Source organism: Phaethon aethereus (assembly GCF_964289735.1).
Source record: "Phaethon aethereus genome assembly, chromosome: 1".
Lineage (NCBI taxonomy): Eukaryota > Metazoa > Chordata > Aves > Phaethontiformes > Phaethontidae > Phaethon > Phaethon aethereus.
Window position 1 is genome coordinate 11,409,043 of NC_138575.1, and position 23,848 is coordinate 11,432,890.

At 37.5% G+C, this 23,848-nt stretch overlaps 1 protein-coding gene across 5 annotated transcripts in view; it reads left to right on the forward strand.

Moving 5' to 3' along the window:
- The window catches only part of CACNA2D1 (calcium voltage-gated channel auxiliary subunit alpha2delta 1), a gene marked incomplete at its 5' end in the record, with an annotated part of 423,169 nt that overhangs the window by 328,020 nt on the left and 71,301 nt on the right, over positions 1 to 23,848 (forward strand). For all 5 annotated transcript variants that reach the window (XM_082008681.1, XM_082008682.1, XM_082008683.1 and 2 more), the window contains 2 exons: positions 11,101 to 11,259; positions 15,615 to 15,719. In XM_082008681.1, the coding sequence (XP_081864807.1) occupies positions 11,101 to 11,259; positions 15,615 to 15,719 (264 nt within the window). The remainder of the gene's footprint in view (positions 1 to 11,100; positions 11,260 to 15,614; positions 15,720 to 23,848) is intronic.

Sequence of the window (23,848 nt, forward strand, 5' to 3'; positions counted from 1 at the left end):
GTGACCAGGCCCAGTCATCACGGGTTTATGAAATGCAGGTCCTGCTTCAATAACGTGATCTCTTCCATGATGAGGTGACCCACTTATTGGATGAGAGAAAGACTGTGTGTGTTGTCTACCTAGACTTTAGTAAAACCTTTGACACCATCTCCCACAGCATTCTCCTGGAGAAACTGGCTGTCCAGCTGACTTTGACGGGTGTACTCTTCACTGGGCAAAAAATTGTCTGGGTGGCTGGGCCCAAAGAGTTGTGGTAAATGGAGTTAAATCAAGTTGGAAGCTGGTCACAGGTGGTGTTCCCCAGGGCTCAGTATTGGGACCAGTTCTCTTTAATATCTTTATCAACGATCTGAATGCGGGGACTGAGTGCGCCCTCAGTAAGTTTGCAGACAACACCAAGCTGGGTGGGAGTGTTGATCTGCTCGAGGGTAGGAGGGCTCTGCAGAGGACAGGCTGGATCAATGGGCCAAGGCCAACTGTATGAGGTTCAACAGCGCTAAGTGCTGGGTCCTGCAGTTTGGTCACAAAAGCCCCATGAAACGTCACGGGCTTGGAGAGGAGTGTCTGGAAAGCTGTCTGGTGGAAAAGGACCTGGGGGTGCTGGTTGGCAGCCGGCTGAACATGAGCCGGCAGTGTGCCCCAGTGGCCAAGAAGGCCAAGAGCATCCTGGCCTGTATCAGAAATAGTGTGGCCAGCAGGAGTAGGGCAGTGATCGTGCCCCTGTACTCGGCACTGGTGAGGCCGCAGCTTGAATCCTGTGTTCAGTTTTGGGTCCCTCACTACAAGAAAGATATGGAGGTGCTGGGGCGTGTCCAGAGAAGGGCAACAAAAAAATGGGTTTTGCTACCCATTTTTGCTTTCACATAACATGAATTCTAAGACAGTTCCATGGAGGGGATGCTTTGGGTTTCCTTTCATAAAAGAAGTGGAATCAACTGAAATTTTTAATTTATACTTAAATAACCTCCTACACTTGCCAAAATGATGATCTACATTGGCCTTCAGTTTTATATACCTTATACCTCTCAGGAGATGGAGATATATCTAGAGATATAGAGAGGGATAGATGGATATAAAGAAGAGAATTTGAAATATTCATCATTTTATATATTGCCTGTGAAATCAGAGATTTTTCTCTCGCAGTGCTGTAGTCTTCAGAGTGAATCACATTAGCTATGTGAGCGTTTTGAAGAAGTTTATGTGATGAGCTGTTTATGAGAATTCGTGCTTTAAGAATTTGTGCCCTATATGACCTTGTGATTTAAATTGCATATAGCAAAATGACTAATATCAAGTTAAGGAGCAAATTTGAGGACTTGGAGTTGTTGCACAAAGGAAGGGAGAAAGCAAATTCTGGTGCTCTAGTAGTAGGAAATTGAGATTAAATCTTCTGGCCGTGTCTTTGCCTCGGATTTACTTGTTTTCTTCCCTGTTGCTTTACTTTTCTCACCAATAAAATGAGAACAATTCTGAGCTATTTCACAAGAAGTCTGAGACACTCAGCAATGTTTGAAAATGTCTGTGATGCTAAAATGTGGATGTCCCTGGGAGTTGTATGATATGTATTACTTGCTAAAACTTGTCAACTGGGGAGAGGGCGACTGGTATCTGCAAAAGCCAGATTTATCAAAAAATTTCCCAATAGACATCTATTCAGCAGGTATTATATTGAACCCAATGCAGTTTTAGGAAAAAAAAGTATTATACATGTTTTTCTTCTTATCGGTTTTGTTTGTTGTTTTTTCCCCAGGCTGCTTGATAACTTTGATGTTTCTACTTCTCTGTCTCAAATGTTTTTCAGTCCCTGTATATCCCACTTCTGAATACCGAAGCTTTATTTCTTCATTTTTCAGCCTTTTTCTGTGGAGGTTGGTCCCCCTCTTCTTTTGTCTTACATCGTCCTCTTAATAAAAACACCAGTCTGTAGGGTCTTTTATTACTAATTTTTTGATCTGCCATCATATCCACAGAGCAGATATAAGAAACAAATCAAAATCCTCTAATATCCTGGTGTTAGGGTAGGAGTCTCAATAATTTTAAAGAAGGATGCCCTTAGTGAGAACATGTTGAGACTCTGGAAAAGAGGAGGCTTTTAGCAATGCAGAACTAACTATTCTGGAATCAGTAGAAAGTTTCAGAATGCCAACCCGTTCTCTTGTCCACCAGTGTAACTCTTGGGCCATTGTGGACTGCGGGAGTCCATGTGTCTGGAGGAGCCCACAGCTCACTGGAACTACCCAAGGGAGGGGAAAGGTCTCTAGTATTTACATATCTCACTCCAGTTCTGTATAATTTTCCACTGGTTTTGCAAGTTGATCTTTCTCTGAGTAGAAGGATAAAGACAAAGTCCTTGTAAGACTGTCAGATTAGTATTTCTGTCTGACCTTCTCCAGAATGACAAGGTTCAATCAACGTTAAACCCTTTGTTCCGAGTTCCTAGTTAAGTTGAATTGATTAACTTACCTTTCAAGTTATTCAGTTGACCCACATATGGCCAAAGATTATACTGGTGGTTTGAGGTCATCTAGATGAAGATGTCTAACATTCTTAGTGCCCCAGTAACAGGCTTGGGTATTCTTGCCCAAACCTGAGAATAGGAGGTCTTAATTTTCTGAGACCTGAGGATCTTTCTGGGAGATCCCGAAGGCAGAAGCTGCAAAAGGGTATAAATAAATTGGGCAGCGACAAATAATCTAGTGAAAATCTAGTTGGTCTTGAGAGTGCTCACAGGGCACCTGCAGGACAACCAAGGGATCAGGCCCAGCCAGCATGGGTTCATGAAAAGCAGGTCCTGCTTGACCAACCTGGTCTCCTTCTATGACCAGGTGACCCGCCTGAGGGAAAGGCTGTGGATGTTGTCTCCCTGGACTTTAGTAAAGCCTTTGACAGCGTCTCCCACAGCATTCTCCTGGAGAAACTGGCAGCTCGTGGCTTAGACAGGTTTACTCTTTGCTGGGTGAGGAACTGGCTGGATGGCCGAGCCTAGAGAGTTGTGGTGAATGGCGTTAAATCCGGCTGGCGGCCGGTCACAAGCGGTGTTCCCCAGGGCTCGGTTCTGGGATCGGTTTTGTTCAATATCTTTATTGATGATCTGGATGAGGGAATTCAGTGCTCCCTCAGTAAGTTTGCAGATGACACCAAGTTGAGTGGAAGGGTGATCTGCTGGAGGGTAGGAGGGCTCTGCAGAGGCATCTGGACAGGCTGGATCAATGGGCCAAGGCCAACTGTATGAGGTTTAATAAGGCCAAGTGCAGGGTCCTGCACTTCGGCCACAACAACCCCATGCAATGCTACAGGCTTGGGGAGGAGTGGCTGGAGAGCTGCCTGGCGGAAAGGGACCTGGGGGTGCTGGTTGACAGCCGGCTGAACATGAGCCGGCAGTGTGCCCAGGTGGCCAAGAAAGCCAACAGCGTCCTTGCCTGTAGCAGCACTAGTGTGGCCGGCAGGAGCAGGGAAGTGATTGTGCCCCTGTACTCAGCACTGGTGAGGCCGCACCTTGAATCCTGTGTTCAGTTTTGGGCCCCTCACTACAAGAAGGACATTGAGGTGCTGGAGCGTGTCCAGAGAAGGACAACAAAGCTGGTGAGGGGTCTGGAGCACAAGTCTTATGAGGAGCGGCTGAGGGAACTGGGGTTGTTTAGTCTGGAGAAGAGGAGGCTGAGGGAAGACCTTATCGCTCTCTACAACTACCTGAAAGGGGGTTGTGGCGACGAGGGTGTTGGCCTCTTCTCCCAAGTAACTAGTGATAGGAGAAGAGGAAATGGCCTCAAGTTGCACCAGGGGAGGTTTAGATTGGATATTAGGAAAAATTTCTTCACTGAGAGGGTCGTCCAGCATTGGAACAGGCTGCCCAGGGAGTTGGTGGAGTCGCCATCTCTGGAAGTGTTCAAAAAACGTGTGGATGTGGCACTTCAGGACATGGTTTAGGGGACGTGGTGGCGCTGGATTAATGGTTGGACTTGATGATCTTGAAGGTCCTTTCCAACCTAGTGATTCTGTGATTCTGTGAAAAATACATCTAGATCTTATACCTTGCTATAGAATTACAAGACAAATTTAATTGTATTAATACCTCATGATACTTTAAAATAAAATAAAAAGCAAAGTTTATCCTGTTTTGCATGATTTCCAAGTGTTTTGCTGCAAGCCCCTCTTATTTTATCTTAGATAAGAAATAAGCTTTTTATATAGTTGAAAAAGTAGAAGCTGTCACTGGTGGTGACATAGTATAGAGTGTGACTTTAGGTTTTAACAGTTGAATGGTTTGCCTCCAAATGTTATCTGTTGTTTTGTGACTCACTGAGCCCACGGCATCGTGCACAAATTCCATTTATTTTCTTTTTACCACAATAGCATTTTGTGACATATGTTTATCTTTACTGCAATAATTAAGGGTAAATGCCAGTCTGATAAATACCCAACAGACACCTTTTATATAGATACATTGAGAGTATTTTATTCAATGAAGTATGGATTGAGTTGCTGGAGCGTGTCCAAAGAAGGGCAATGAAGCTGGTGAAGGGTCTGGAGAACAAGTCATATGAGGAACGGCTGAGGGAGCTGGGGTTGTTTAGTCTGGAGAAGAGGAGGCTGAGGGGAGACCTTATTGCTCTCTACAACTACCTGAAAGGGGTTGTGGTGAGGTGGGTGTACGTCTCTTCTCCCAAGTAACTAGTGATAGAACAAGAGGAAGTGGCCTCAAGTTGCACCAGGGGAGGTTTAGAGTAGTTATTAGGAAAAATTTCTTTATGGAGAGAGTGGTCAAGCATTGGAACAGGGAGGTGGTGGAGTCACCATCACTGGAAGTATTCAAAAAATATGTGGATGTGGTGCTTCGGGACATGGTTTAGTGGGCATGGTGGTGTTGGGTTGAGGGTTGGACTTGATGATCTTAAAGGTCTTTTCCAACCTTAATGATTCTGTGATTATATGTCTGTGATTCTACTTTAATTTTACACCTTTGGTAGGATTTGATTTTGTAAGAACATGGACTTTCTGAAGTGGCAACTGGTTTTGAAATCTTGCATGTTCCTTCTTCTACTTAAATACTAAGGGATTGAGTATATTGTTAACTGATTTTCAATAAATTATCCAAACTTAAATAAGCATTCTCAGGGTGCTTAGGAGACAGGTAATGTGACCAGTAACGGTTAAAGGTTTATTCAGGTATTTTGGCTTTTGGTATCTTAATGTGTGAAAAATTTTAATGCCACTATTGCTATTATATTTCAGATGAGTATATCTGAAAGCTGGCTCAGTGTGGCTAATTCAAAGTTATGAATGGTCCTGGTATTTGTCACAGCTGGTTAAAGAGCAAAATTATTTTAGTGTTATGACAAGCCAGTTTTAAGGGCAATCTGAAAGCTTTTACATTTGTAATCCTTCAGTTATTTCAGTATTTTACTGGCATTCAAATTAAATGTAGCCCTGAATTTTGTTCCCTGCTTTGGGCATTTTTATCATTCACGTTTCAACCTTCAGACTTGCCTTCAACTCCTAGCACACAGATAAATGTTCATTTTGGAGGATTGTTGTTCCATCTACTGATTCCTTTATCTAATCAAAAAACTCTTCTTATCTTCTTTGTTGACTGATGTTAACATTAACATTGATTTGATGTATTTGAAAACAGCTGGCTCATATATTTTATTAAATTTCAGCATTTGCTTTCTTTGGTTGATATAACTCTCCATTCTACAAATGTTATTTCTCTCTTTCATTTTACATCGGCATTTGTCAATCTATAGATGCAGATATTTTGTCTTTGACCCTTTGTTCAATTTATATCATATGTATGTGTAGTACAGTACGGTTTACTTGTTAACTGCTTAAACAGTTTGAGTCAGTATTCCTGTCAATTGTTAAAATGTCATTTTTGTATCTGTAATTACCAATCCATATGTTAGATACTTGACCTTTATGAAATAATTATCCTGATACATTTACAGGACTACTAGCAAGCAATTTAGATTTGCAGTTTGATATTAGTGGCATTTCAGTGAGAAATTTTCACTTGTCACTGAATTTCCACTTGAACACCTAAACAGTTGTTTGCTATAGCCCAAGACAAGACATGCACTGACCATCAAATTGAATTTATGGTTACTTTTATATTAGCTCATTAAATAATTTACATATAATGTCACTGATGAAGCAGAACAGTGTTTTCACTCTTCTTTTTCAGATGAATTTGGCTTTTGTAGAGCAGAACTAACTACCAGATAGTAGTGTTCTTCTACTTTCTGAGTACAAGATCTGTACTTTCATCCCATCTCACAATTAGAATTAATTTTCAGACTTTGTCCTTTTAAAATTACCCTATATCAGTAATTTTCCCATCATGGCTACATTAACTAAAAGCCTAACCCATCATTTTTCTAACTGATCATATTTATTTCTAGCAAACTGATGAGATGATGACAGCTTCTTAAGGCTTTCCCATAAGTGACATTCTTCAGCATTTTACTAACACAGTGCTGAATTGTTACTGTATTTCATCTGTATGAATTAATCTGTATGAATTAATCTTATAGCTGTGCTTCACTCATGTACCATTACTTACATGCGCATATATTCCATGACTACTTGCAAAGGAATAAGGCTTACATTTTCTTTATAAATACATGCTCTTTATATCTCATGACCTACTCTCATTAGCTATATACTAAATGGTGTTAGACATGAGACTAAGTATGTTGACTCTGGAATGCAGCAGTTAGACGTGGTTGACTGGCCTCTTTGCTGAGGTTCATAGTGTAGTTTTGTAGTTCATAATATCGGCAATTTTTACAATATAACACCCCTGTTAATAAAAAATAATTATGTAAGGCCACTACTAAATAATGAAACCACTACTATGTTTAATTTACCTATTAAATTCTGTGTAGCAGTAAATGTTACAGAGTTTGTTATTAATGTGAGTAACCTCAAGATTGCTGCCAATACCGCACGTACAAAATTTCCATAAAGATGCTGGAATCAAATGATACAATGCTTTGCAACTTACTCCTTATTACAAAATCAGGCTAAGATTCACACTAATTGTATGAGATTCCCAGTAATGTTATGGACTACACTGGCATGCAGTGAAGGACAGAAAGTTGACCCTACCTGCTAGATCATCTCAGGTGCCTTTTCCATGGGATTTCAGCACGCAGAGAAATATGTAATATTGCCATTTGTTTCTGGATTAACTCAGTTAAACAATTTGTGTTTACTTCTCAAGTATGCATGAAATGCTTGGGGAGGAGTGGCTGGAGAGCTGCCTGTCAGAAAGGGACCTGGGGGTGCTGGTTGACAGTCGGCTGGACATGAGCCGGCAGTGTGCCCAGGTGGCCAAGAAGGCCAACAGCGTCCTGGCCTGTATCAACCATAGTGTGGCCAGCAGGAGTAGGGAAGTGATTGTGCCCCTGTACTGGGCACTGGTGAGGCCGCAGCTTGAATTCTGTGTTCAGTTTTGGGCCCCTCACTACAAGAAGGACATTGAGGTGCTGGAGCATGTCCAGAGAAGGGCAACGGAGCTGGTGAGGGGTCTGGAGCACAAGTCTTATGAGGAGCGGCTGAGGGAACTGGGGTTGTTTAGTCTGGAGAAGAGGAGGCTGAGGGGAGACCTTATCACTCTCTACAACTACCTGAAAGGGGGTTGTGGCGACGAGGGTGTTGGCCTCTTCTCCCAAGTAACTAGTGATAGGACGAGAGGAAATGGCCTCAAGTTGCACCAGGGGAGGTTTAGATTGGATATTAGGAAAAATTTCTTCACTGAGAGGGTCGTCCAGCATTGGAACAGGCTGCCCAGGGAGGTTGTGGAGTCACCTTCACTGGAAGTGTTCAAAAAACTTGTAGATCTGGCATGTGTCTTTTCCAACCTGAATGATTCTGTGACTCTATGAAAATTAGGTCAAGGCAAGCTGAAATAATTCCACAGCACAATACTGTTTTAATTCCCACATTATTAATGTACCTAATAATCATAGGGTGATTAATTGGTTACTTCTAGAAGAAACTTCTATAAGAAACACCATTGAGTGTGTCAGTGTTTTGCATCAAAGTGAACTGGTTGCAGTTGTGTGATCATTTCACGGTTTTGTTTAAGCAGCACGGCAAATAGAACTCACCACATGATATTGAGGGAAAATAGAAAAATAAATGACCATGATTTATTTGTGTCTGGGGAAAGAACTTTTATAAAAGATAATGGCTATAAAATCACATAATGGAAATGTTAGGACCTGGTTGGGAGTCTTACATTTTAATCCCAGTGGAGGGTTGGTCCCACCAAAATGATTCTTTTCTGAGAAATATGGCATGTATTAAGTGAATACTTAAGCTGAAAATTTGGTTATATGTAATCTAGTTCCATGTGTTCATATATTTCAAAGGTAAAGTTTGCATTGTCACACTGGGAGAACTGTAAAATATTTTTTATCTTCATTATCTGATCCTGTTTTCATGCTTTTGTTACTATAAATAATTTAGATACACAATACTATATTTATAGTTGTGTTATTATGAAAATTAAAGCCCTGATGAATATAATATTACAAAAATAAATAAGCAACCTTTGTCATATTATTATATGCAACTGACTTTTGTAGAATGCCTGCTCAAATACAACACTGCATTTTTCAAAGTTGAAGTACTTGTTCATGCTTTTGCATGTTTTTGGAAACAAGTGTCCTCTTGTGACACATTTGGAACTGCATATTCATAGAAAACTGCATATTCATAGAGAAGGGGACAGAAAACTCTGCATAAAGCCGTTTATGAATAACTTTGTCCCACATATTTTCATCACCTGGGGATCAGAGCTATAAAATTGGGACAGAATAATAACTGTCCTTAATAATTAGAAAGACATAGGGAGATTCCTACATGTGTATTCTCATAGCATACATGTTTGACTAGCAAGAATCAGTACAATTTTTTAGCAAATACAGTCCTCAGGAACAGCAGCTATACCATAAAAAAGTATCAGTATTTCACCAAAATAAAATACTAATTCATCAGGAATGAGAAAATTAAGCTCCCTGGAAAAATAAATACAATATGAAGGTGAGAAGATATTAGGTTAGTTGTGAACTACTAAATGTTCAAAACCAAAGTAGTGTGTTTTCTTCATACAGGAGTGGCTTGTGGTACAATATGATGTTAGAAGATGAGGCAGGCAAATTCCTGTAGTTCATGGGGCACTTTGACACATCCTTTTTGTAAGGATAAGGCATTACACACAGAGCCATAAGCAACAATCCAGCATATCTGTTGCTGGATTGATAGTGTCTGGATTTGTCCACTTACAGCCAAAAATGCCATTGCAGCTCTGTGGCCATTTTCAAGAAGGAAACAAATGGAACAAATTAGGCTAAGCCTTCTGCTGAGGATGATGCCTTTCTCCATCAGTAATCTCCACCGTAAACTGTGCTACTATATTTGTTTTACATGTGCTTAAAATTACTGGTAGTTTATATTTTGGTTGGTCCTAAGAGCAGGGAGCATACATCTGTACGCATCCGATTCTAGGACACGGAGCAGTCTGCATACCTCCTAAGCATCCTATGAACATGAACTGAATTATTATGCATTATTAAAAGTGGTTTGATATTATCAACCCCTTTTGTCCTTTTAAGTTCTGTTCATTGTAAGTATCCTACGATTAAGGTGCAAGTTGATGTTTGCTGCTCATAGCAGTTCTCTCTCCTTGCTTTGTGCCTGGTACTTAATGATTTATTTTAGACATGTAAGAAGTCTGAGCAGTTATTGAAATCCATGACCTTATTTATCTTATCTTCTATACAGTACTGTTGAACAAATTAGCAGTATTGAGATTTAAACCAGCAAGGCCTGATTTTTAAGTTATTTTAAGGCTTTGCACAGGTTGACAGCATAAAATTACATTTAATTTACTTTCACTGAAGACTCTTAATCAGGAAGAGGCATAATAATCTGTTTTCAGCTGAAACGTCACATAGATTGAGATTTTAGTGCCTTTACTGAGATAGTGTTTCACAGAGTTTTTTGGATGTTGCCATATTTGCCAGTGATAAAAAAAAGCTCACACAAGAAATTTGGATAGATAAAAGTTTCAAAATTGGTCAAGACAGTAGTTTTAGTAATATTAGTCAAGAGTATCCTAAATAAAAATCCCTGTGTTGTAGTTAAAGGAGATTTTAATTCAGACAGAGTTAAACACAGATTATGTGCAGTAGTAAGCACTTTCATTCAAGCTAACAGTTGGAATCATACATGCTGCAGTATTTTTTAAAAGAAGTCTCATCTTTGACTTTAGATAGGTAGATACAGATGTAGCTAAAAAGTGAGACGTATTTCTGCATCCCTCTCTACTGGGGGAGATATATATATATATTTGTACTTATACATGAGTGTACGTATATTTATACAGAGATAAATTTTAAAGAGATCATAAACTGATTCATAATTATGCAGACAACATTTTGCACATAAAAAATTTTCTATGTATGTTTTTCAATAATGACAAAATCTTGTATAAATGAATTTTTCAGGAAGCAGTCTTTACGGGTAAAAGAGCACAAATATGTGTGTTCTCAACAGACATATTTTTATTATTATTAATATCCTCCTATTTACAGGTATACTCTTGTGTGCTTCCTTTGTCCCAAGTGCATTTTATTTTCTATAAGGTATATATAGTAATTGATTATGATCTGCGAATTTCGCACAGACTAATACATGCAATTGGAAGCAACTTGATAATTCAACCAATATTCTTCAGTGATTAAAGAAAGTAAAATAAGGTTTTTTCCATGTTTTTTATTTCCCTAACTCTGCATTTCTCAGTTTGATTTCATTATATGAACTTTACATGAAATTTTTGGGTATTTTTCCACTATAGTAGAGTTTTTTGGATTGCAACAAAGACTGAAGCAACAAAAGCCTTTTTAAAAAATATATTTATTTCCCAATTTCGAGATCGCCAGACACTGCTGGTCATTCTCAATGTAGTGGAAATCAAAATCCAGGTGTGACAGGCTTTATCTCATGTATCAAGAAAACATCATTCTTTACTACTACAGTATCTAAAAAGAGAATTAACTGTCATTAAGAGTATTTATATTTATTTTACAGTTTAACAATAATGCTCAGAACGTCAGTTGCTTTAATCATCTCGTCCAAGCTAATGTGAGGAACAAGAAGAAGCTGAAAGAAGCTGTCTACAAAATCTCTGCTAAAGGAATTACAGATTACAAAAAAGGCTTTAGCTATGCTTTTGAACAGCTGCTAAATGTAAGTATGAAAGTCATCTCTCTCTGCTGTATTCTTTTAATTACTATTTTTTTAATATATTGGTGATGTCTCTTGGTGTACAAATTTTTAATTTTTTCCCCTAGTGTACCGGGTTCTGGACTTCAGGGCGCTTCCCTGCCACTGAGTGCTAGAGCTGGTTGAAAAATTTCTAACTTTGTTAAGTTTTGATTGAAGAAAAGAAAATACAATGTTTTCAAGGGTGTTTTCGCAGTAGATCACTGTTTAGATTAGCAGAGGGATTTGGTGGGGAAATGATTGGGTGACCTCTGCTGGTGGTTATAAAAAACAGCAGACATGTTTTAAAGGCTATTGGATTTTTTTGGACCAGGCTGCAGGGCATTTCCCCTTTTCTGCATCTGTTGCCACCTCATGCAGAGGGAACCAGGAAGACACAAGAAATTTTGCCAGATATGTTCCTCATAATTATATTTGATTAACATTATGTATTACATTTGGTGCAGCACCGGATAAGTATTTGTGTACAGCAGTATTAAGAAACCTTGAACACAGGGGAAACCTTAAAGTGGACTTATTTGTAAGCCTAAAAAAACTGCTTGAAAAAACAATTGTAGATCTGTCTCACACTGGGACCGTCTCTCTCACAGCTGGAGGCAGATGTGTGACTAGCCTCACGTAATCTCTGCAGGCCTGTAAATTATGTCTGGACATTGTGGATGTATATATATCAAGTGAAATTAAGAAATTCCACTAAGTTATAGAAATATACTCATCCTCTACAGATATTGGCAAATCCATTTGGCAGGAAGAGTAAAGGGCAGGTGATGGAGTTAGCGCTTGACTCTGGTGACAAGTTAATATAATAGGATGATATAATACAGGCTTAAACAAATAATAAAAAATATGCTTTGGGATAGTTTCCAGTTGTATATTTATGAATTTAAACAGTGTGATTGTTTTAAGGTCCATGGAAATGGAATATTTTTTAACAGCTCCAATTTTCCTAATAATTTTGTGGGTACTGTTTCTGGACGACAGTTATTTCAACAATTTTCCTGAATACCAAAGTAGTATTTCACTTGTGCCATGAAAAACTTACTGACTGATGTACTGCTAGATGGAAACAGACACTTCAGTTTTTTTCAACACAATAATTCAAGTGATTATCAATAATATGGTTTCCATCATTTTTATGCAGTATTTTTCCATTATTTATTGTTATATTAACTTGTTATTTCATTGAAAACAATAGTACTTCAGCTTCAGCAATTCAGGGTTTTTTCCCCCATACCATAATAACTACAACTTGTCAAAAAAATTATCTTGAAATCATCTCGAGTAGTTGATTTTTGGTTTGGTTTACCTTTTCCTTCTTCCGTGGCATGAAACTCATAATGAAAAATGCATTCCTAAAGTGTCATGTCACAAGGTACAATCCCGACCTGCCACTCAATAAGTTAATTTTAGGGATGTCAAACTTGTATAAAAGAAAAGCCATTTTAGGCACAGTATAAAATGGATCATGTCTTGCTTCCTTGTTTGAAAGGGGACAAAAAAAGGCCTTTATCAAGTGCAAGAGAGAGCTAAAAATTAATACATAGACTCAGTTCCAACTTGTAATTTTCTGTCGTTTAAACTAAGAAGCCAATTTTCGTCTCGGGGAAGCTGCTGTATAGGCAACACATTCCTCTTCAGCTATGGTCTGCGATGGGAAGGCAGAGCCATCCATTGGACTGCTGAGGCAAATTATTCAGAAAAATGATGAAATTACTCCATCAGCTTTGCAAAATCACTTATATTCACTCCCGGAGCCAGTATCTCTCCATCTCTGTGCAAATGGGGGGAAAAAAAGCTGTGCTGTAAAGGTAATCCTGCCGCCTTCTTGATCCCTTGTAAAAGACTGATATATTAAGTACATTCATCAGGTTGTGAAATTTTTATGGTGAGAAAATATCATATGATTTGACCTTGGTCATGTTCAGATTTCCAATATTGTTTGAGGCTAAAGCCTTGGAATTTTTTTCCATGGCATGACTTTAGTGTCTAAACAGTGTAGTGCAAGTAAATGCCCTTCTGTAAGTACTAGGAGACAAGGAGAAAACACTGCATTTTTCTGATACTGTATAAGTATATGCTAAGTAAGCTGCCAGAAAAATCGTGATTTAGTCAGTTAAAACAAAGACTATCTCAAGTTCACATTGCTCATAATAGTGCTTATTTTTAAAATTGATAGGAAAGTTTTATAATATGAGCAGGCTTTGGTCCCTTCCCTGTCATCTGTTTGGTTTCCCTCTGACTTTATTTTGGCCTGTATATTAAATCACTGTAAATGTAGGTGAGTTTCTTTATTTATGAAGTATCCATCTCTACTTTTATTACTTTTTTAATATAAAAAAGATTGCAGCCCTAAGCGGTATCTTGTAGGTTATATTTCACAAGTAAAAAATGGTAATAAATTATTTAATTCCAAATGAAACACGGTGTGCTGATGAGATTGGAGAGAATGTATTGATTTCAAGGTTTTTTTATTTGTTGTTACATGTAAGAAAATCTTTGGACTTGTTTTTTCCAAATTATTAAATAAATAGTTATTCACTGAATATTGAACTATCAATACTAATCATCTCTGAGGAGTATTATTAATCCGTTAATACAGTGATTGCAAATAAAACTTTTGTATTTTAGTTTTCTGGGATCATTGCAGAACTGTGGAGCTGCGATATTGAGAATTATTGGCTGACTTCTGAGGTCTGCTTTGGTGTTTCGGTCTCTTTATTACAAAAGAACAAAGAATCAAATCAGAGAGTAGGATGGAAAATAATGAAAGGGAGCAGGATCATCTCACCTGACCAGCCAGGTGAAAGTTAGTCACGATCTAGTCACAAAGACTAAAGCAAGGGATAACTAGGCACTTTGTAAGGATGACCCCCCCTGTTTCTTCTCCTGGGTGTAAGAGTAAATTCACAGAATCACAGAATCACACAATCACTAGGTTGGAAAGGACCTTCAAGATCATCAAGTCCAACCATTAATTCAGCGCCACCATGTCCCCTAAAATTCATACAGCAAAATTCAGGCTTGTGGAAAGGGAAGTTGAATTTATTTTACTGAATCTCTAAGGATTTTAAACTGTCACATCCAACTGATCAGAAGTATCAAGATGTGTCTGACTAGGACCATTCGTATGCAACACGGAGGACAAGGAATGCTGGCTGTAAAATCCATGAACAATTTGCTTAGTCTAGATTCTTAACTTTTAGGGAGTAAGAAGATGAATGCCAAAGGAGGAGCCTCCTTTCACGAGGAGCCAAAATTCCTATTCATCTCTCTATTGTTCTGGCTGTGGAATGATGTTTTTATTCCTTTGTACAACACACTGCATTTTTCTCAGTGGCTTTGCTAGTTACTTTGCTGAGTTAGGAGTCAGAGGGGCTGCTTCTCAATTCTCTCTGTTCCAGGCTTGCTCTCCAGAAATAATGGAACATGCTCAGTTCTTCACCTCTGAGGTGCAATCTGATTAGAAAAGTAGGTGATGGAGAGATCTTAATACTCTAGGCAGCCATATCTTGGCTGCAATATATTATGTAAATCTGATTCTAAAATACTTTTCTAAAGGTTAACTATTCATTTCAGTGTATTAAATAATAATAATAATTAAAAAAACAGGAAAGAAAAAGTAGAAGATGGAGCTTATTTTAAGGAAATGTGACAAAAACAGCAAATGCAAAAATATTTCTAATTTTATATGGCAGAGTTTTTTAGATGTACCTATAGGTTGGCTAAATTAATAGAGTTTTTATTTAAGTGGTCAGTGAGCTTGATAGTTACTCTGTAAATGGGAGTCTAACAGGAAAAAAAAAGAATATTCAGTAATTCATTAGAGCATTATTGTTCCCAAATATCCACAAGGACAGTAAGGACAGGAAAAAAAGTAAGGATGAGAAAAGAGAACAGTAAAAATATTTAGAGACCCTCCCTGTACAAGTCTCATGCCCAACAGCTGTCCAGGAACACTGTGGGGTTGACATGATGGTTATGAGCTAAAAAGCTTTCCTTGTGTTGGTGGAGGTGAGAGGAACCACCAGATTGCTATCCCTTTATGTTGGGCCAGATCTAAAATGAGTTATAATTAAGTCTCATGGAGTAGAAAAATGGTTTGGTTTGGTTTGGTTTATTTTATTTTATTTTAATTTTATGTTATGTTATGTTATTTTTTATTCATAAGGGATATTGAATGAAATCCTAAGAGACTTCTGAAGTTTTGTCATTACTGTGTTAAAGTGGTAAGCATGTTGATGTGAAAGCCATCAAATAGAACAGTTGTTATTCCTTACAGCCTGAAACAAAAAAAACCCTTCTGTTTGTATCTCCTACAGCACAGTGTCTCTAGAGCTAACTGCAATAAGATTATTATGTTGTTTACGGATGGTGGTGAAGAAAGAGCACAAGAAATTTTCCATAAATATAATGAAGACAAAAAAGTAAGTGATATATGAAAGATTTTACTACATAAAATACAACACCACAAACAGGAACATTTAAATATGGAAGTCAAAGAATTTTTTATATGTATAAAGTACTTTTTAAAAACGTATTAGTATTGAATCTCAGGACACTTAAAGCTTTCTCAATCTACAACATTTCTTTGAAAAGAACATGAAATATATTTAATATTTTACACTTTGTCATGTATTTCTGTCAAGCAGTACAGAAGTGTACCACAAGCATAAAGAATTAAGCTTTTTATTGATATTTGGCTTGTATTAATGTAATTCTTGCATTATCAAGTGGAAACACAGGTAGCTAAATGATATGAGATATATGTCTATCTCCTCACTGTGAATATTTTCTACATGTTTTCATTGTTCATCAGGCAAAGGGAAAACCACATCTCAAGGTTAGAATATGAATCTGAATAGATTTGGGCTGGAACAAACCCACATGTTTCACGTTGAGGCTAATTATACCTTTGAATGTCTTCGCTGGGAGAGGGATGGCTTTCTATTGATGAAATTTGATCTATGGTTCAACCAGAATTAGGGGCTTGACATGAGAATCACTGGAGGAGTTGTGTTGTTCAGATTAGATTGGATTACCAGCTGTGCTGGGTTTAAGTTTAGAGTCTAATAAAACTTCTGGTGTGGCTTTTGCATACTTATAGATTTACAAATACATGAATATGTGTTTGTGTGTGTGTGAAATAAAATAACTTTGCAAATTGTCTTCTACTACATTTCGGTGTAAATAATTATATTTAGAAGATTAATCACTTTCTAAACAAAAGTTAATTATGAGCTGAGTTCACTCTACAATTAAGAATTTACCTTTTCTAGTGTTTGGGGATGTGCCTATACCTGGTTTTTGTGGGTTCTGTGTTTTGTTTTGTTTTGAAAAAAGCAGCTAGAAGTTTGAACACAGTTCGCCAAGATACTTTAACAGTTGCCATGGATGCTTATGTATAAAGCAGTGGAAGTATTTCATTGGAAATCCTCATATATTTGAATTAATCCCTTCAAAAGGAGAACTAGAAATGCAAGACGCAATTTCCATCTCAACCAGTGATTCACTCAGTGACCTTGAATAATCAGTTTGTGTCTGCTTTACAATAGCGTTTCACGTAGAATTATATGGTGGGGTTTAGTTAATCTGTATGTCTGAGCTGAAAGTACTTTTCAAACTGACAATTAGAAGGAATAACTGAAATCATAGCAACTCATTTTGTGACACATATGTCTGTATTCTGAAAATATATGCAGAGATTCCTCTTCAAATTTGGACTTGGTAGCTTTTATTGTGTTACAACAAAATCCATCAGCTAAAGGAGATACATGCATAAAGGGGAACATGTAGGATTCATTTCTTACTATGTTCCACTTAATTTGTGGTGTTAGGAAGAAAGTATGGTAAAATATCCAATACAAAGAGCAAAACAGATTTGTAGTGCTGAGGATTGTGGTCTTACATCATGCCTGACAATCGATTATTCTGTGAAATATAATAAATGAAATGTAGGATTTACTAATTTAAAATTGTTATTTTACTTCATCCTTTAACGCTGTAAATTTGCACTGCCAAGATTTGGGTTGGTTTTATATATGCTGTTATATATAATACAATATACTCTCACTTTCTTGTTGCCTCTAGTGAATGAAAGTTTGGGGGTTTTAGGTTTTATTGTATACAACAAATGTATAGTGGTGATAATGGTCACTGTATGGATTTCTGATTATTTAAGTATATTTTCTTATCTAATTAAATGCAGTCCAAATTCAATGCAAGGCAAATTTCCTACACTTGATTAAGCTTGATGTATCTACAAGTTCAAATCTGAGTAAGCACTTACATTTTGTTACTTGTCTAATAAAGCACCGGGTTGCTAGATGCCATCCCTTACTGGTTTTCTCCAAGGTGACACTGGAAATAGAAGAAATACTAAGAAACTTTCTGCTGGCATAATTTGAAGAACTATTTGCTTTCTCCTTATAGTTTTTCAATCAGTAACAATCCTTGTGGTGCTGAAGGGAAATTTGTGGTTGAAAAAATTCTAATGAGATTGAACCAGTAAATTCATTTTTAGGAATAATAATGAAACCCTCCTGACAATATTTCATAACAATGGAATCTTTTTAAAAATAAGACTAATATAAAATATGCTTGTGGTCATGGTCTCCTTAGTAAGACTACACTTGATTCCAGAAAGATGACATGAGCTCTCTTGTTGTGCCCTCTCTGTGTAATTTAATGTTAATCTTAAACCAGTAGAGCATAATAACATGCTTTACAGACACATTCTAACATGAAAAATACAGATCTACTTTTAATTTTGTGAAGCCATAGTCATAAACATGGTGTTACCTTCTTAGATTGCATAGTGGCTGTTTTCATATATTAGATGATGAGATATTTAAAGATATCTGAATCGAGATTCTGTTGTCCTTATTGCAGTTAATTTATATTTTATTTCACAAATAGCCCATTGAATGTAAGACCAGTTTTATAATTATTGTTTGTAGACTATTGTTGAGACTATTCAGTATGAGTGAGGTGTTAAAAAGTTTTCTGTTTTACCATAGTAACACTTCATAGTATAAATATGTATCAGTTGATGTCTTTTCGTGCCCGCTCTGCATTTGTTTGAACATTTTTCTTTGTGTTTTGAATACAGCATATAAAAGATGAATCTTTATTGTCTTATATCACAGTCAGTCACTTCCCATCATAGATACACTGTGTTGTAGACGACTTTTTTTTCTTGTACAAACAAAACCCCCATTTATTCAAATCCATTAATCCTTGTTTTCATCTTCCTGACGTAAAATTGCTTCAGCTCTAAAAGTATTTTCTTCTTCATGTCACTAACTTCATAATTCCTTGGCATGAAAGAAGCTTCAGCAAGTTTTGGACCAAGAGATGACATGACTTAGTACATTTGTTTGCAGTGCCCTTAGTGCAACCTTCAAGTTAAGCAGTGAAAGAATACAATAAACAATTGGAAACTACTAACAGAGCAGCCTAGAATCTAGAGGCTGGAAAATTGTCCTGTTAAATTAGGGAGTTTCATCTGTTTGAAATAGAATAGAGATACATTTAAAATAATTTTCTGCTTTTACATATCATTGACAGTATGAATACGAGGGTTATTCTAAAACTTACGTAACACATTTTTTAGGAGGAACATTCCTAGTTTTCATCTGTTTGAACTGGAAAATCACAGTTGTGTTTCACCTTTGCATGCATTTTTCCCTTTATAAAGCGAAATTTTATTGTCACAGATTGCAGCTACATGCTGTGCCCGATATTTAAGAACTGGCATGTTTACCTTTACAGTGACATTTGGGGCACTCATATTAAATGTGTGAAATACCACACACACGCTAAATTTCAGGAATGGGGATGGTAAATTTTCATTTTATTTGCACTCATATTACAGATGGCTTCACTGCAGATAGCAATATGAATTTAATTGAAATGTGGGCCCAGTAGGCATTCTCAACCCTGAGAACTTTGAATTCAGATTGAAAATAGAAAACTAACTATAGCTCTTCAGGTTAGATTTTTCACCCGGAAATCTGTGTTTGGAAGGATTGCTCAATTTACATGAGTAGGAAAAGACCTTAAATATACCTCATGGACTTTCAATTGTTTGAAGTTTCCTGGCATGATAGAGGTTTGTGTGGGTCAGATGGATTGATCTGACAGACACAGGTAAAAGGATCTGAACCCTCAAGTAGGAGGAGAACTGAAGGTGGGTCTCATGTCCCATTCCCACAGAATTATCTGTCATGTTTAATACAACCTCATTTTGTGTAGATTTTTCTGACAATATCATTTGAGAGGAAATGGTATACAGAGAAGTTTTCCAATGGTTCCATTAAAAATATCTGTGTGATATCTAAAAAATAACTATGTATGGCCAATCTGGCCATGGTCATAAGGGACAACATAAAATGTTTTTACAAATATGTTAACAAGAAGAGAGCCAAGGAGAATCTTCATCCTTTATTAGATGGTGGGGGGGAAAGGCAGGTCTTGCTTAACCAACCTGATCTCCTTCTATGACCAGGTAACCTGTCTAGTGGATGAGGGAAAGGCTGTGGATGGTGTGGGATAGGCTGTGGAAAGGACCTGGGGGTGCTGGTTGCCAGCTGGCTGAACATGAGCCGGCAGTGTGCCCAGGTGGCCAAGAAGGCCAACAGTGTCCTGGCCTGTATCAGCAATAGTGTGGCCAGCAGGAGTAGGGAAGTGATCGTGCCCCTGTACTCGGCACTGGTGAGGCCGCAGCTTGAATCCTGTGTTCAGTTTTGGGCCCCTCACTACAAGAAGGACATTGAGGTGCTGGAGCGTGTCCAGAGAAGGGCAAGGAAGCTGGTGAGGGGTCTGGAGCACAAGTCTTACTTGTGGCTGAGGAGTGGCTGAGGGAACTGGGGTTGTTCAGTCTGGAGGAGGCTGAGGGTAAATGTTATCACTCTCTACAACTACCTGAAAGGGGATTGTGGTGAGGTGGGTGTTGGTCTCTTCTCCCAAGTAACCAGCAATAGGACGAGAGGAAATGGCCTCAAATTATGCCAGGGGAGATTTGGATTTGATATTAGGAAAAAATTCTTTACTGAGAGAGTGGTCAAGCATTGGAACAAGCTGTCCAGGGACATGGTGGATCTAACTCCACTGGATAACTTACAACTTCTTCCAAATGGGACACATTCAGCATGTCAATAGAATGATAAAATGAAAAATCTACAAGAAAGCACTTGCAAAATTTTCTTCTAAAATAAAAACACTTCCTACTGTCATTACCAAAGGAGGGAATAATTTTCTTCATTGGTTTGAATCCATACTGTGCAACTGCAAGTCAGTAAACTAAAAGGAAAACTGTTAATCTGGGCAGTGGTGTATGAATCATGCTAGAAAAGGCTGAAAGTGTTAGTCCTGCACTACAAATGACCACTGAAAAAGCCCATGGCATTTCCACTTGGGTTAGCCATGAGATTCTCATCAGGTGTCTGAATAAATGCAACTTTCTGGAGTTACTCATAGAGCTGAAAATAGAAACAGCATCTTTCTCAACACTAATATCAACTTCCAACAGAGCTTAACAGCCGTCAAAGTGTACCCCAACAGTTCTTACATTTCTGAATGTGTGACAGACTTGTGATACAGGATATTACATACAGTAATGATATTAAGGGTTGAAGCAAGCAAAACTCTGGTTTATATCTGAATGGCATGTAGCATAGTTTGGTAGATAAAAATTAAGCCAGTTTTTAAGGTTTCTGGATTGTAGAATGTTCTCTGGCCTTCTCCACATTCGCTTTCTGTGATCTTTAGACAACCAGACGCCAAGATATTTCTTGTTCCCCCGGATAGCCCCCCTGTGCTGTGAATTTTCTTGGAATGATAGTACAGGAAATCCCATGTAGAAGAAATCTCCAGCTAGCTGGTTAAACTGGCTCCCTAGGTCGTTCCCTAATCACTTGTCTTAAGAGTGTGTCATCTTCCAGCCGTTAATTTTAATTATTGTATGTACTGTGACATGCATAACTGGTAAAGCTAAAATATTCTGGGTGAAACTTGGGTCAGTATTCATGAATTCCACAATCCATTTCTTTTTCTTTCAAAGTAAAAGAGGAAACCATGTCATTAGAGTGCTCACTGAAGAAATACCTCATTCTTAAGGCAAATATCTGTGTTTTACCTATTCCTTATCTCCACTTACTAATGAAGGGCTTGCAACCTATCCACTGTCCCAGCTTCTTGGTTCCTAACATAGACTAATGCCACTAAATTAATGAATTTAAATATTCCATATCAGCAGTCTTCTTCCTGTGACGTTCATTATCCAGACATGCTTCAGTAATAGTCAAGTTGCACAATACTAAGCCATTTTGGGTTACAAGTGTATAAATCCATGCGATAAATTTTTGTTCTCAATTTTTTTGAGGTATGATATTAGGCACTCATTTTTCCCCATAAACCTAAACTTTAAACCACAGTTACCTTATGGTGTGTGAAGCCTTATTCCCCCACTAGGAATCAGAGTACAGTAATTTTTAGGATACTCTTTTTCAAAAATGTCTATATATAGCCCTTTCAGTAATCATCTCCTAAGCTGACATACGACTTCCATGTGTCCATGCCCTGACAATGCTGTTGTATTACAGCAGTCTGCCATAGCCTTTCCCACACTGTTTTTCACTGACCCCTTTACCTTTAGACTATATAACATCACCTCTAAGGTTTTTCTTAAAGTCTTCAGTAAGGAAGTCATAACCATTATATTTCTTGTCCCTTTTTCACCTACTTTTCCCTTCAGCTGACACATCCCCTGTGCTGTTCTATATACGTACACAAGTTTGTTGGGCAAGATTGCTGCAGACTTAGGAGGTGCGACAGAAAGCACAGCGGGGCAGAGGAGGGTTTATTTTAGGAAGATTGGCATGCAGGAGAGCCTTTTCATGCATGTGTCCACAGACAGTCATATGTTGATACCCAGTTTCTTTTTAGGCTTCTGTTTCTACCCAGCATGAGTCTGTCTGGGTTACCACACAACATTTTTATCTACTGTACGAGATAAAAATCCGCATGGTGGTGTTGAGAACTGCAGAAGGCTAATGAAAGTTTTAATATAGCTTTGCTGAAAAGTAATCTTATCAGTCATATTAGAATCAGGTGTATCTGTTACATAAAACCCAAGTGGCAACTTGTTTCCTTCAAATTTGGCATGGAGGGAGCTATTTGATACTTCCATTTTTGTTGATATTCAATTCCAAACCACTACATTAATAGTGATCGATTCAGGGTATCACATAGAGGTTGATGCTGCAGATGGCCTAAAATGATTAATCAAGGCAACGAGGATAGGATACCACTTAATATAGAAAGCACATGGTGTTAGTTTTGGGATGAAAACAAGAGAATCAGACTGCATTTTACTTATTTATACAAACAAAATGCTACATATGGTATAACTGGTTGAGATTAGACATCAGAAGGTTGGTTCCATCTCAGTCTCCCCATATATTAACTGTGTGCTCATTATTAGGAATTTGGGATTGCACTGTAATGCCATGTGAGTTGATTGCATTCTTCTTTAAGTATCCAAATTGACAGCTTCCTTAGGTATTTACATTTTTCTGTTTCAACATCTACCTGTTTAGTAAGCTTTGCATAAAATTCCTTAAGAAAAAATAAATTTAGAATTTCATAATTTCCTCTTACATTTTAGGAAACCATTTTTGTGTTGCGACCTTCATCCAACTTGTCTTTTCAACTTTTTTCTTTTCAACTAAACAAACTAATTTATTTAAAATTCTCCTAAGCTACATCTTAAATCCTTTTCATTCTTTATTTTCTCGCCTATTTTGTGTAACAGCATGTTATCTCCACCTTTCTTAAAACATGCGTTTGAACAGTTAGAGAAACTTAAGTGGTATCAGGAGAACAGTATTTTCAGTGGCTTTTTTTAATGCAGCACTTAGGTAAATATGTCATAGCATATAACTTACCTTTTTGCAACTGTATTATATTATTGAACCGTATTAGGGTTTTTCCCCTTTTCTCTGAATCTTTTTTCCCTAACTGCTGTTTTTTACAGGTATTTTCTGATTTCAGTTTCTGTGTTTGATTTTCTAACTATTTTTATTCTTACGTTGTATTAGGCAGTTTCATCTTGTATGTTTAATATATTCCTCTTCATGAATTGTCAGCTGTCTTGTAATCCTTTATTCTTTAGGTTATCTTCCCACGATACTCAACAAGATAGTTCTTTGAGTTTGTTGAAGCCCGTTTCTTTGAAATGTTAACCTTGCTTTACTGCTGTCATACTTTCCTTTCCTTGAAATAAAAATCACTTATTGATCTTGCACTCAAATGATCTTCTTTCTTCTAGATTTTCAGGTAATTCATCCTTAAAATTCAGAAATAAATCTGTTCTTATCTTCTAGGCTAAGAAATTTTCCTAACTTGCTACAAAATATTCAGGAATTGTACCTCACCTCATACTGTTTTATCTGCATGAACCTATATAATTAAAGACATAAATAATTTTTTATGCCTCCATTGTTTATTGAAGGAAATGACATAAGTAAATATCAAAGAACTGACTGTAATGAAT